Genomic DNA, 14,552 nt, shown 5'->3' on the forward strand with positions numbered 1-14,552 from the left:
ACCTCATTGCATCTGGCAGGAATTGAACTTTTTCTTAGGGGAAAAAACTCAATAATTTACAGCTGCATTTTATAATCACTTTGATGGAGAAATCAAGTGAAGCATTTTAAAACAAAACACCTATCAAAACGAGTTATGGATGTTTTCACTTCAGTCTGTATTTCTGCTCACTTCAGGAGAGGCCTAAATCTGGTCCTTCGGCTTTATAGCGAATATAAATATGCCAGTAAATCTCTCCCCAGCCTCAATCCACTATTTTTCTCTTTTTTTTTTTGCCTGGGTGTAAAATAGAAGGAAAAATGAAATAAGCGGACGAGAGCACATTATGTTCATGATAAAAGCCACTGTACATTAAACCAGTAAAATAATATTTTGCTCTGACATAAAAAGAGGGTCATTAACTTATACCTTCAAAATACTCACTTTCTCTACCCCCTAAAGGGATCAGAAAATAAGCAATCTGTCCTCTATGAAATACATTACCGTGTGAAGTTGGTGATCTGCCCTCCAAGGGAGAAGCAGTGCCCCCGTAAAATTACTTCTTTTTTTTTTTTTTTTTTTTACTTAGCTGACAGTAAATTGCCAAAGTGCACACAATCACCTTATGTATGGAGCCTGTGTTATGATGGAACCTATTGAGTAATTTCTCGATACAAATACATTGCACACAAATCAAACTCTTTATAAACGGATAATACATGTATACTGAGAAAATAATAGGAAAATATTATAGGCAAAGACACCCAGAACATTTGCAATACTGCAGATTTCAGTTTAGTTTTCAAAAAGTTGAAGAAGGATTCAGTAACTTTATCCAGGTATATGTAGTCAGTATTTTAGAGAAAGGTTACATTATTTTAAGTACAATGATTTCCATAAATTTCTCCTTTAACCACAAATGTATTACGTTATTATACAAAGTTGCACTGCTTCAAGAGCGTGTTTTTCAGCGAATACATTACACACCATGGCTTCTGTTCTGAAAATGGAATTGCTTTCATGACCTAAAATCACCTAGGTTTTGGTGTTAGCCTAATGTTGTGCTCGTCTGTATCAAAACTGTATAATGGGAGAAATACAACCGAGAATAACATTCTCTACATGTTTGGCATTATTTTTCAAAAACCCAATAAACAAAAGAGATAGTGGGAAACCTGATTAAGCTGATTGATAGCTTCAGTATACATTAAAGGACAAAATAAACAATGTTGAAAAAAGTGTTTACTTTGAGTGGTTCATCAGGGGGAAAAGGACCTCATGTATGCTTAAAATCACGAAACAATATATTGTTTTTGACAAAAAAGATCTTCCGATCTTAGATAACTTGGTTGCTTTGAGCATCAAAAATAAATAGTTGGTTTTGGAAATGTAACCATACCAACATATTGAAATGTAATCAAGGAAGCTTGGGTCTGGTTTCTACATGGACGACCGACCTCCAAGGAAATCAACTTCTGCAAGTGGTGTCGGCATGGTACAAAATGGCAAGTCTCTGTAAACTTATCTTTCACACATTGCCCTAAAGTGTACTTGTGCGAGGTTCCATCTTCAGAAAAAGTGTTCTTATTACCCCCTATTTACTCCAAGGGAATTAAAAGTCCAATACAATTATTTTGATACAGCAAATGCTATCCCTCGTGCAATGGTCTAAAACATAATAATAATCTGCCCCATTACATGCTTTCATTCCTTGCACTTTCAACTTGTTATCTGCACTGATGTTGTGACATAGCACTAATAGACTAGATCTATTTTCTACCTCAGAATTAAAAGCAGCAAACGCTTCAGCCTATGTCCTCGACTTTGACGAAGGAAATACAGTCGTCCTCTCTGACATTCCTAACTGCAATGAAAGGCATCTATACGTGAGGCCATTACAGCAGGAATTAGTAGTTTTAAAAGTGGAGCTATAATGACATAAATCACAAACTAACACAAAATAATTAATACTAGCGCTGAGGGGGAACTAAATGGTTGAGTTGGCCATTTCAATTATTATAATGAAAACAAGTTTTTAAGGTAAAAACAACAAATATCCCAGCTGGGAAGCCAAATGCTTCAATTGTTCTCCCCTCCCCCAAAGTCTCTCTTCTAAGCACCTCAGACAATGGGGCTCCAGTCCGTGGTTCATTTGATGAAGAGCTGCCCTTATGCCCTCTGTCTGAAGATGTTACGCACTGCAGAGCGGCCTGCGATGTGAAACAGGTCACCATTAATCTTCAACAGGTAGAAGACCAGACCATGTAGCACAACCAAGAAACTGTTTCAGACATCCAGGCTTTAAAGAAGTCACACAACAGGGCAAACGTATTCTGAAGCAAAGTAACTGATATTTCTTTAGGTAAGGCACCAAATCCCTTTGATTTGTGTGTTAATTAAAATAAGGAGCTATTAACTTGTCATTATAATAATTTCTCTGCACAATCAAGCTTGCATCCCTGATTAAAAAATAGGAAACTGCATATCTGGTCTGACTGATAACAAGGCTTTATAACACATTATTCACATATTCACTGCGTAACGGCATTGTTCTCTCACATGAATGGTAAAAAAAAAGAACAAGTTCAATGCTAAAACCTTTCTTTTTTGTCTTAACTACAGGATGGTTAGACAAAAGATCCAAACCTGTTAATTTTGTACCCTTTCTTATTGCTTATAATGCACTGTACACTCCTGACTGAATCAGCCCAAGCTTAGCACTACTACTGCTGAAACTATCTGATGAGGAGTTAACGGCTCCAAACTGATCAGAGATTGCAGGCTGACTGTGCATGTGATGGCCAAACCTATACCTGAAATTAATTATCTAAGGATTTATGTACAGATTGTTTTTATTTTGGGCATACAGTATAGTTATTTACTTATAGTAATCCTTGCTGAATTGACTTATTGTACTGTTTTATCCCATTTACATGTATTACTCAATCCCAGAATCTACTGAACTCACAGATCCTTATCTTCATTACACATTTGTACATTTTCATCCCTGAGCTATATGAGCATGCGCCTCTCCCCTCAAATACAATTAATTAACAATCAGAGTTCTCGCTATCTTTGAACATTTTGTTTGAGCGACGCCACAAAAAGATGATACCACATCTGATAAGGGTACAGTCGGAAGCCTGTTGATGGTCGATTGAATCTTTAAAATAATGCATTTGCATGATGCATTTATTACGGAAATCTACATGAGCTCATTTTAACTAGAGTACATGTATTAGTTTACAATACATATATGAGATAATTATTTTATCCTGATATACAATTTAGATGTAATCTAAAGAAATGTGACTATTGAGGCAATAGATACCTGAACTTAAGTAATAGCTACCCACATTTCAAGGGACATATTTAACTGAGATTCTTCTCTAAGAATTTAAGCAAAGAGAAGGTAAACTATAATAATTTATCTTGGCTTTATAAAAGTCTGTGTTTTTCAGTACACAATTTCACATTACCCAGAAATATTGAGATGTACATGTGTGTGTGCATAGTGTTAAAGATTTCCATTAGATTCAGTTGATGCATGTAATCTGTTATTTCAAATGACATGGTCTAACTAGATTAAATAAATATATCAAATAATAATCAATGCTTTGTTTTCTAAATAAGCAGAGACAAGGAACAGACACCATAGATAAAGACAGGCAAATATTTCAAAACATACTTAAAAAAAACAACAACACTAAAGTGCATGGACATATAGTTTAGTGTGCTGAAGCAATATTGCCAGTTAAGAATAACTTAACTGTTTGATTCAATTCCCTCCGTAGCTTGAGCATAATAATCAAAACATAAATAAAATGTTAAAGGTTTTAAATATTTTCGGAATATTTCGCTTCTGTAATCTGATTTTGACATATTTTGTAAGAAATATATTTTTACTTGGGTGATTATTTCAGGTTTTGCGAGCAGTCCATGTGAACACCCCCCTTAGAATATTTATTTAAGCTGTCACACATATCAAAAGGAAAGACTTACAGCATCTGCTTTTTCCTGTTGTTCAATTTCTTTCCTGTTTAATGCCATATTGTGGGTGTCCCTAATTCTGTGTTATTGTTTCTGCTTCGATTGTTATCAGTCAGTCATTCTAATTCCAGAAATAATAGCTTCTGTATAGAGTCCTTAAGGCTTAAAAGGATAATGGAGAGGACATCACTGCAAAATGATTCAATGCACAGGATTCAATGCAAAATTCAAAAATAGTATCCTTAGACTTATTCCCTATCCAGCAGTTACTCAAAATGAGCTTTACAGGTATAAGGAATATATGTTTAGCTGTAGTTATGAAACAGCAACCTGTAGTCACTTGCAACACTATAACTTAACATTAAATGCTAAAATAAAGACAATTAAATAAAGAAAATACAGAGAGCACATACATTACTTAGGACATACAATCTTTACTTTGGGACAAATTAAAGCATTTATGATTGTATAATATTTCAAATACCAAGTATCAGATGATTTAGAGCTTTGGAAATTGAAATTCAGCCATGACAGGAAATCAATGGCAAATCTGCATTAACATCAAACTTCTTAGCAGACATTAAAGAATATGCAAATCATGGTGTTATCCTATTTGGTCAGTCTAAATCATATAGGCTAATCCCTTCTTATCCCTATGGCTAATAATGCTGGCGGTAGGTAAAAAATTATTCACAGATTGACAGAAGAATAACTCAACCAATTCCTATTCATCACCCTGACCCTTTTTCTCAATTATCATTTTTCAAATTAATTGAAGGAACAAAGGAAGTGAGGTGATAATATCCCGTTTATCTTAAAATGTAATCCCTGTATGCATCTAGATAAAACTGGTTCCTCTTAAGCAGTCTGTAAATTGAATCTAATTATTTTATGTTGTCAAGAAAAGCTAAGCTTTTGTGCTAGTTTTATTGCTAATAAAGCTAAGACTAATTGAAAGGATTAATCTTAGAACGTTAAAGCTATTTCTTAGGAATCAAGGCAAAATACTGCAAATCCTTGGGGTGGATTAGGGAATATTGTCTTCTTCAAAAGGTATTGGTTATTTCTTAGTGGAAGGCATCAATTCAAAATAACCAAACAAAACAAAGACTAATACGGAAGATAGATAGACTAGTGTGTGGTATATAGTTTACTGCCACATAGTTTTAGATAATCTGCACCAATTTGGAAGTTCAGAATCACACACATACCATTTTTAAATATAAAATACATTAAATAATTAAGTAGCCACATTAATTAAGGGATTGGGCAAATGGTCGCAGCACATTTCAAAATACAATACAGACAAATGAATGAGGTCTCTGGGAGTTGTTCAAGGCAGACCGGCTTTTTAGAAGTAGCCACTTGATTTGCATGGTTTTACTGCAATCCATCAGTGAACTGTCCTGAGCTTAACACTGTCCTGCCCTTGTTCCCTGATGAAATACTGGGCCAAAGAACAAACGCAATGGCATCTGAGATCCGGCATAAAACATGGCGCTCACTCACCTTATGGTGGTGCCTTGCAGCCGGTCTATCTTCTTGTTGAGCTCGGCGATGATGCTGTGCAGCTCTGTGATCCTCTCTTCATAGCGCAGTGTGGTCCGCTCCTGCACCTCCTCGTGCTCTCGCATCAGGTGGGACTGCTCACACTGCCAGCGAAAAACACGGTCAGGGTCAGGACTGAGGCCAGGGGTGCCGATGTGAGCGGTAAACACGATCCTGTCCTCACATTCAGCTCTGCAGTATTGTTGCTAGCAGGCAGAAGGTGCTCTACTGTGACAGATAGTCATGTCTATAATTTTCTCTACACCTGGGTCACAGAAACCAAAGGACATGTAGATGTAACCATAACCCCAATAATGGCTTTAAGCCAGCAGTTTTACATGGAATTATTATTTATCTCTTTATTACTATTTATGGCTTTCTTGTATTCGTGTCCATCAATTCTGCTGTAGATCTCAGGCGAATACAAATATAGTTTAGTGAGCCTAATCATAATCTCGGCCTTGCCTTCAAAATCTGTTTCAAGCAGGATCCAAGCCACATCAATACAATGCCTTCAATCTAAAGTCCCCCCTGGACATAGTCTGCTGACTTTCATTGAGGATGTTAAACACATTAGTTACAGTGATATCTGCTTCTAAATTTAATATGGTGTAAATTCATTCTGGGAGCTATCAATCACAAAACAAATACAAACCTAGGTATCTTGGAATTCCATGCAATATGAGTTGTATTTTTTTTGTAGCACATTGAGTGGATTTTAATGCTTTCCGAACTAAGTATAATCAGTTTAGCAATGTTGTACAACAGTGAAATGGATTCAGAGTTTCTCTCAAATGTTATTTAGATAATTTGATCAAGTTTGTCTGATAGCCCTGATTTAAGAACACAATTTGTCTTCCTTATGGTATCTGTTTTGTAATGATGTTAATAAATTGCCACTAGCTGCAGGACACATGGCAGTTACGATTTGTTTGCAGATGTTCATGTACTTGTTCAGCTCATATCATTTAATTATTAATTTAATGTATTATTTAATTAGAACTGTGCTTTGAAAACAATGTGTATTGAATTGCGTTTTGAATTTCCTTATAATTCCTTATAAATTATAATATAAGTTTAAGTAAAATGTACATACTGTAACAAGACAGCAAGACCCACGCTACGAACATTAACATATATAGATCTATATTAATGAACTTTATCATGTCTAATTAACCACTGCTTTAGTTGGAGAAACAAACACCCAATGGTACAAAAAAAGAGAAGCATTTAATTTCCTTTTGCTAAATTAAATTAGCACTCTGAAAGTTTAATGTGACACTTCCCCACCTGTTATGGTTTCCTCATTAGGAAGAACAGGTGTTAACTTAGCATAATGGTAAAAGTTTTAAAGAATATGGCCTATAATAGCCGATTCAAAGATGGTTTGTCCCTTCACAAATTCATGTGGTTTGTGTTTTTTGCCTGCTGTACACAACACATCCAAAGCATATGGCAGTGCCAGGTTTCAGTCTATTAATATGCAAATTCATAAAATATCTGAATAAAATACTGAATGCAAAAATATATTGAAAAGAAGAAACATTCCTGCTGAGCTCCTCAGCAGAAACACATGGCACTTTACAATTGAATAGAGACCTCATAAAGAATAGTGTTTGAAAATGAATTCCAAATCCGGGGTCATAAATATCTTTTTTGCTCATGAACGCATTTTAAAACGTGTAAAGATACACCTTTCATCAAATATCTTCCGCCTAATACGTGGCATAGCATTTACTGCTCTGTTGCTTTAAAATGGCAGAAGAGCAGTGATGAATGCTACAAACTGGCCCCGCTTCAAGGCTGTATTCAAGGAGATAAAATGACAGGTTGGCATTGTGGCTGAGCACTCCTACCGAAGCAGCCGGCTCAAACCAGGCATTCGAAATCTGCAAAAGGAGGCCGATTGCTTTACTGTGATGAGAACTGAAAACCAGAACCAGTTTTTGGCAGACACTGGTGTTTTTGGCAAAAGAGTTTTGGAACATTGAGTGGAGTTTATTTTGGGGGGAAAAACATAGTGAAGCAAAATTGGGCCTTTACCCAACACCCGTCAAGGTTGTCCACTTTCTCAGAGAAGAGCAGGGATAATGTGAGAGTGTAGCAGGGCTCCTCGCTCCACAGGATTTATTCTATACCCTAATTTATACTAAAACGTGCTCAATACGATCACTGGCTCTCCAGGCGTAAAAACTTGTGTGTGCAATTTCCCACCGACAGTGGACACACTTGTGAGGGCACTGATTTCTTAGGAGATGTTTTGATACTTGACATCCAGGTTAGTCTTCACTGGTAAGTTTTCTGCTTCTGTGCAATATACCACACAGTGGGCTTCAGCAAACAGACTCCAAACAATTGTATGAAGCATATGGCAACAAACTAACAATCTATATTGCAACACTGTAAGCATTGCTTGATAGAATATACTGGTAACAAATGTGGTAAAAATAAATACACTTCTATTAACTGTGGACTATGACACATGCCTAATCCAGCGCACATCTGGTACAATCTATTACCAGCTTGTTCCAATAACAGTGTGAACATCGTGTGTGTGTGAATACATACACATACATATACTTATTTTGAGAGACACGCAAGAGTGATTTTTCTTGGTTTAAGGACCAAACGTTCCTGTGCAAGCAGCAGTGAGTCAGTTCAGTTTACACATTGAAATGGAATCCTTCACAGTCCTTCGGAGATGATTTGCTCCTAAGGGCCCTTCTGTTCCCAGGGCAGGCTCCCTGACTGAATCTCAAAATGAGAGCTATAAGGATGTTGATCATTATCATGGCCGGGCTCCAAGCCGGCAGAGCACATCTGGAGACCTCAAAATGTGACTCTGGGTGTCAGCTTTCCCAGACGCCTCGCTATGAGTGCTACAATTAAAAAAGGGGGCTTCTTGGGATGACTTAGCCAAATTGGTATGCGCAACTGCGAGAGCGACCAGGTTTGGGCTGGGATGTGTAATAGTGGATTTGAAACAAACAAAGGCACTAATGAGCTGGCATGCTCATTTTCAGCCGATTAAAAACATGTTTATAATAAAAAATAAACTGCTAATGTCTTCCTAAATCGCAAAGAGCACACCCTAATCACATAATGCATAATTAGACTATTATAGCACTTAAGAGAACTGTATGAATTGTAATAAAAACAGATGACAACCACCACAAACAACAAAAAAACACTATACAGCTCTGCATTATTAATGTCAGTTTTTGTAAATACTCCTTAAAACCGATGTGGAATGATCCCATATCAATTTCAACAAAGAGTTAACCTGTGATGCAAGGATCACTGCCAACATTGCCATTACTCATTTTCAAATGTCATGGAAATGAATAGTATCTCTAATCACTCAAACCACAAACTCTGTGGCGTCAGAAAAAAGGTATTTTTTTTTTTTTAATTATTAATTGTGTTAAACATTTACACTACCTACACTGCATTTGTGAGCATTCACCGAGAAGCAGGTTTTCCCCATAATGAACCCTTTGTTAGACACTGCACAACAAGCACAATAAAGGAGCAGGAATGTTTCCCATCTAATCCTGTTCCCCTCAGGGCCACTGTGTGGGAGCTACTGAACTTCTGCAAACCCAGCATTCAAAATGGGAGGACTTGCCACCTGCACTCAATAAAAAAACGAATTTCTCAAAAAACCTGAAACTGGTCAAGAGTTAATCTGTGCTCCACAAATCTCCCAAACCACAAAACTGATCTACTCCAGTTTGCAAGTTATCAAATAGATATCTACCACACAAATGTATCTACCATACTTGAGGAAGCAGGGAGGTTAAAGTCTGTGATTGTAATAGACATTAAAAAATGCCATATCAGAATCAGTGCCTTAAAGATTATTTTATTTTACTATACTGTAGTATTGTGTTTGCTTCATGATGAGTCAGAAGACCTTAAAATCCTCTTCTGGTAAAAAGCTGCAGGTAACAGTTATAAAGGCTTAACACTAATTATTTTGCAACAGGAAGCAGTCAGCTTCAAACACTGCTGAAACTAGCTCAGCTGTTACACATTACAATTAGCTTGCTTCAATTGTAGAGCAGAACGGAGCGCATCACACATTACATTTCGGTAGCATAAATAACGACAATTACAATTTTATACTCATAGTCTACAGAGAACATACTGCAGCAGCGAAAGACACAGGTTTGTAGGCCAGCAGCTTTTATCAGATCATAGGTAAAAGACATGTGCGCAAACAAAACTCTATACTGTGATGTCAGAACAAAAGCATGTGTCAAGAAAAGCTTCTAGGAGAATGAGTCTATTGAGCTTACAACAACGTGATGTATAACTGCTCTGAGAAAATCTATTTCAATCACTCCAAAGTGAATGAAATGCACAGAGAGTGAATGACATATGGAATTAACATTAAGAAAGACGTTTACAAAGAAGCAAGGCATACAATTGCTGGAGCTGGAAAAAAAACAACAATATTTTACTTACAGGTCTTAACAAAATCATAGGCAATTATCAGCACAAAGATATAATTTGTCAGAATTATCGGTATGAAAAACCCAATGATTGATGAAAGAATGTTTAATTTTGTTAATGACAAAAAGCCTATAATATTCTTAAAAGCTTTAGGGATAATTCCTTATAGCCATCAAGGCCTCAAATCATTGAACAAAGATAATATTAAATGATACATAGCAAAAATTACAACCAGATTGTAAGGCCTTGTAAAGACAGTAAAATGATTCAGATTCATACTACCACTGTTAAACTTATGCATACCTCGCTCCCTTCACTGGTTCCAAATCTTGGCTTCCTTCAACTTACCTACCATTGTCTCAACCAGACTGCACCTCTACCTTCAGACCCTCATCTCTCCTTACACTCCCTCCAGACCTCTCTGGTCCTCCTGTGCCAGAAGATTAACTTTGCCCTCTCCATTCCCCTTCCTCCAGAGCTGCTCCTTTTCAACCCTTACCCCAAAGTAGTGGTACGACTGGATAAGGGCATCCGCCGATAAATACATCATAATAATACTATACATTTATTTATTTTTCTCCACAGATCAATTTGCCCATTTTACTGTAAGGCTCTGGACCAGAATAGTGTGACCTATGTAAGCCTTTCTCCTCTGTCACCAGCTCAATTAATGCCAAGGTCAGCAGAGATCAGCAGTGATGTGGACCTGGTGTTTTTCTGAGCAGATCTGAAATAAGTCCCAGTGACATTCACACCAAAACAGTGACCCCTGCTTTACTATGAGCTCCCATAAGCATACTATTTTACAACATTCCCCTCTTGGTTTCTCTTCCCTTTAACACTCTGATTTTCTGTCTGTTTTGGGAACTGAACACAAAAGACATTTATGCTAGAAAGCTAAGTATCTAATTGGCTTAACAAAATGCTGTAAGGTTCTAATGTTTGAATAGAAATGTATTCCCTGCTTCCCTACACCCCATTTATTTCGTTTTAACTAGTGTACACATACATGCAAACACAAATGAAGTCAGCATCCTCTCTCTACTGCACGACTTCCTAATCAAAAACACGTTCTGATTATCTTCACTATGTATTATGGTTTGCTGGCCCCGGTGTCAAAATAATGGAGACAAACCACTTTACAGAACAGAAAATTACTGAAGGTCCTTTTAACATTTACAAAATGCACAAAATCTGTGTGCCACAATGGCAGAATGACTTTCATTATGTGACATAATAGCTTTACATGCCAGACATAAAAGCTAACACTATTATACTTAAGAACTCAGAAGTGTGGAATAAAGATTGATTTGCTCCTTTATAACAATAGCTTTGGCTTTGAATCTTTTTCGAGCAGAGCCCCAGGATCTGCATTCATATCTTTCTTTTGAAAAAGGAACTGGAGTTTAGACATTTAAAATGGGTATACAGCACGAGCCTTTGATTTCCTCATGCCTTGGGTTCTAAAATTAAATATCCCACTGCTATATGCACAAATTAAATGCTTTGGGTTCACGTTCTGTGACTGACATTACTGGACCACACAGCACTGCAAATGCAGTCATTTTTTTATACAGAATGTGAGAGACAACAATATGTTAGGTAGTATATCATTCAGCAATAATACAAAAACATTCTTTCAATTTTGTTCATCCTCAGATTGTAGACGCCAAAAAAAACAATTTTTGTGGAAAAATAGCTCCTAAAAAGGACCTCTAAATTATTGGATATACTGAAGATTCCACGAGGGGGTGGAGCCCCATTCACGAGAGGTATACAACCAATTTCACTTTTTTAAAAGCTTTGATGAACAATTATGTATTAGGATAAATTACCTAAGTAGACACTAAGCCAAATAGGACAAAATTAAAGAGCTTAAACTTTCAACAAGACCATTTCTTTCATGACTGATTTAACACATGTGCAACCACCCTTTAATTGATTTTAAGGGGTGGGGGGAGGTGGTGGGTTGGTTTACTTCTGAAAAATCAGCAGCTTTTAGTTCCAATTAGAAAAACACTGGAACAAACATTTGTCCTGAAGCAAAGCTTAATAAATCTCACCAAAATCGTCAGTGCTCTGATTGGAATGTGACAGAATATGAATAGTACACTACATTTGTTTCTGGGCCAAAAAGCTGTCAACCGCACTAGTCAGTCTTGCTGTTCAGCCTGAGGCAAGGCTGTTCACCCATTTCCCTTCATAAACCACATTATTCCACACAATTCAGAACAGTTCACCCAATTTCATCTGAAAATACGGTGACAGTTCGCTGTGCATTTTCCTAAAGCTAATGATAACCCTCAACTGCCTCTCTTAGCCTGCTACTGAAATAAAGAACAGTCAATTAAATTCATGTGGGACTACATTTAAGAACAGCTGATTAATTAAATGTGCGGCTAAATTCTGCTTAATTACTTCGGCAGTGGGGCCATAGCTGCTTTAGCCTTTAATATTCCCAAACACACTCTTATAGGATAATTTAAATCCAGTGGTGAGTATTAATATTTGAACTGTTGCATTAAATTACTTTCCCTTTTCTTCCTTCTTAACTGTGTTTCACACACACGACCTTTGTTTCAGAGGAACTATTATCTAGAACAAGGTAATGTGTAGCAGGGATTTGAAACTGTACTGTAACATAGGCAAGCTTTAACTGGCTAACTATCTAACTGACATTAATTAACGAGAACCTGCATACATACATGACTAATGTACGTGTTGTCGATATCATGCATTCGTCAAGAACAGGTGTAAACCCTCTCCAGATTTCTTTGGCCAATCTAATATTCACCAACTGCCGAAATTACGTAGACACAATACCAGCAAGCAGAATTACAAGCTCTACACTTCCTGCAAATTAGTTCAGGTGTATGTTACTGAACGCCAAAGAAAGTGCCTCGTAACTAACACTTCCAACGTCCAATGAGACATACAATAAACCGTTTCTTTTTCATCTTATCCAGAAGGTAAGATATTGAGAGAGACGTGGCAGGCTGGACTGTGCAGGGGTCAGGGAGTTCCCAGAGGCGGACGTTACGTTGGAAGGAAACATTTCCGTTAAATGAAAACAAATGTCATTTATAAAACAAAGGGAAAAGGCTAAGTAAAGGATAAACTGCAGTCATGCGATTGTGTGCGTCACCGAAGGGATTTATAATGTATCGGTAGTGCAGGGGTGAGTTCTTTTGAGGGTACTTGCCTGCGCCTTGGCCAGTCTCTTCTCCAGGAGCTCCCTCTCCCTATCGGTTTGCTGCAGCCTCTTGTTCAGCTCCACTATGTCCCCTTTCAGTGATGCCAGGGCTGCGAGATGAAGCTGTGAGGAAACACACAACAAAATTAACTTAGTTATCACACAAAATCTGTCATACGTGTACCAGAAAACTCTGGATTCAAGTCAGAGATACTGGAGAAAAGCTGCCATTGATGTACACCTAGACCACATATTTTGATGGAAAGTACAATATATGTGCCATTAGAACTGGTTCTCATTAGTGTATGAAGTTTATACTGCATTTGTTATAGCAAGATTGAAAGCATTTGTGTCCGAGGAATCTGTTCCTCGGTAGAAAAGCTGAACCCAGTTCCAGCATTTAATTGGGACAGAACAGATGGGAAGGCTTTTCCTTGAAGGCTTGTGAACTGTTGCTAACCAAAATTGAATACAGGTAATAGAAAAAAAAAGGTGGACTATCTAAACTCAGCTAATACTAAAGCCACTTGGGTTCTTACTCTGCCTGTGAGAAAACTGTCTCATCCATAGTAAGTGAATGAAATGGATTTTCTACCCAGTTTGGCTACAGGGAAAACCAGAGTTTGTATTCCTCACAACATCAAAGTGTGTTTTCTTCAACAGTAAACCTGACCTTTCTTAAATGAATTTCTTCAAAATAACATTAAAGGACAGTAAACATAAATGTAACATTTCTGACAAATGAACATGCACAAGACAAATGAGCTGAGCTGTACCACAGTTAAACAAACAAATACAAAATCCTGTTTCAGATTAGCAATGCATTAGGACAACATTTTAAAATTAAATTCACACTTTAAAACTCATACTTTTATCACATGTAATGTAGAGTACAGGCACAGTGCACAAAGTAAGACCTGATAACCATTTGAAGATAAACTAAACAGATTTAACCTTGACAAATGTGACGTATGGCAAGCAAAATACTTAACTTGAGAATTAACTAATTAACTTTACATACCAGGATTGATTTCTCTCCAATTAGGAAAACCACAACAGTGCAAAATCAGCCCAATGCATATCTTGCAGCTTTAACAGTATGTTCGAGTGCAGCTTTTCAGTTTGCGTTACCATGCAGTAACAAAGTTGAAGCACATGATCTACACTACAGTCACCAAACCATGAGGAACTAATGAATAAGGTTCATTTGGTTCTTGCACTCATGGGAGGCACCCGTTGTTCACTGGACAGCTTTTTTTTTTCTTTTCATTTCCATTAACCATCTGAAAAAGTTCAAAGATAAAATCCAAATATGCTGAACTGAAGAGGACTATTTTAAGTACATCCTGTAACTTCATGCTGGCTCTGGATCTATTCACAGCCT

The 14,552-nt window shown here is 37.0% G+C and overlaps 1 protein-coding gene across 4 annotated transcripts in view; it reads right to left on the bottom strand.

Annotated features, from left to right (window-relative positions):
• mcc (MCC regulator of WNT signaling pathway) overlaps positions 1-14,552 on the bottom strand; it is a 128,774-nt gene that overhangs the window by 31,382 nt on the left and 82,840 nt on the right. For all 4 annotated transcript variants that reach the window (XM_066711282.1, XM_066711281.1, XM_066711284.1 and 1 more), the window contains 2 exons: positions 13,178-13,291; positions 5,479-5,621 (listed from right to left, as the gene is read on the bottom strand). In XM_066711282.1, the coding sequence (XP_066567379.1) occupies positions 5,479-5,621; positions 13,178-13,291 (257 nt within the window). The remainder of the gene's footprint in view (positions 1-5,478; positions 5,622-13,177; positions 13,292-14,552) is intronic.

The sequence above is a fragment of the Amia ocellicauda genome, chromosome 8 (genome assembly GCF_036373705.1).
Source record: "Amia ocellicauda isolate fAmiCal2 chromosome 8, fAmiCal2.hap1, whole genome shotgun sequence".
Lineage (NCBI taxonomy): Eukaryota > Metazoa > Chordata > Actinopteri > Amiiformes > Amiidae > Amia > Amia ocellicauda.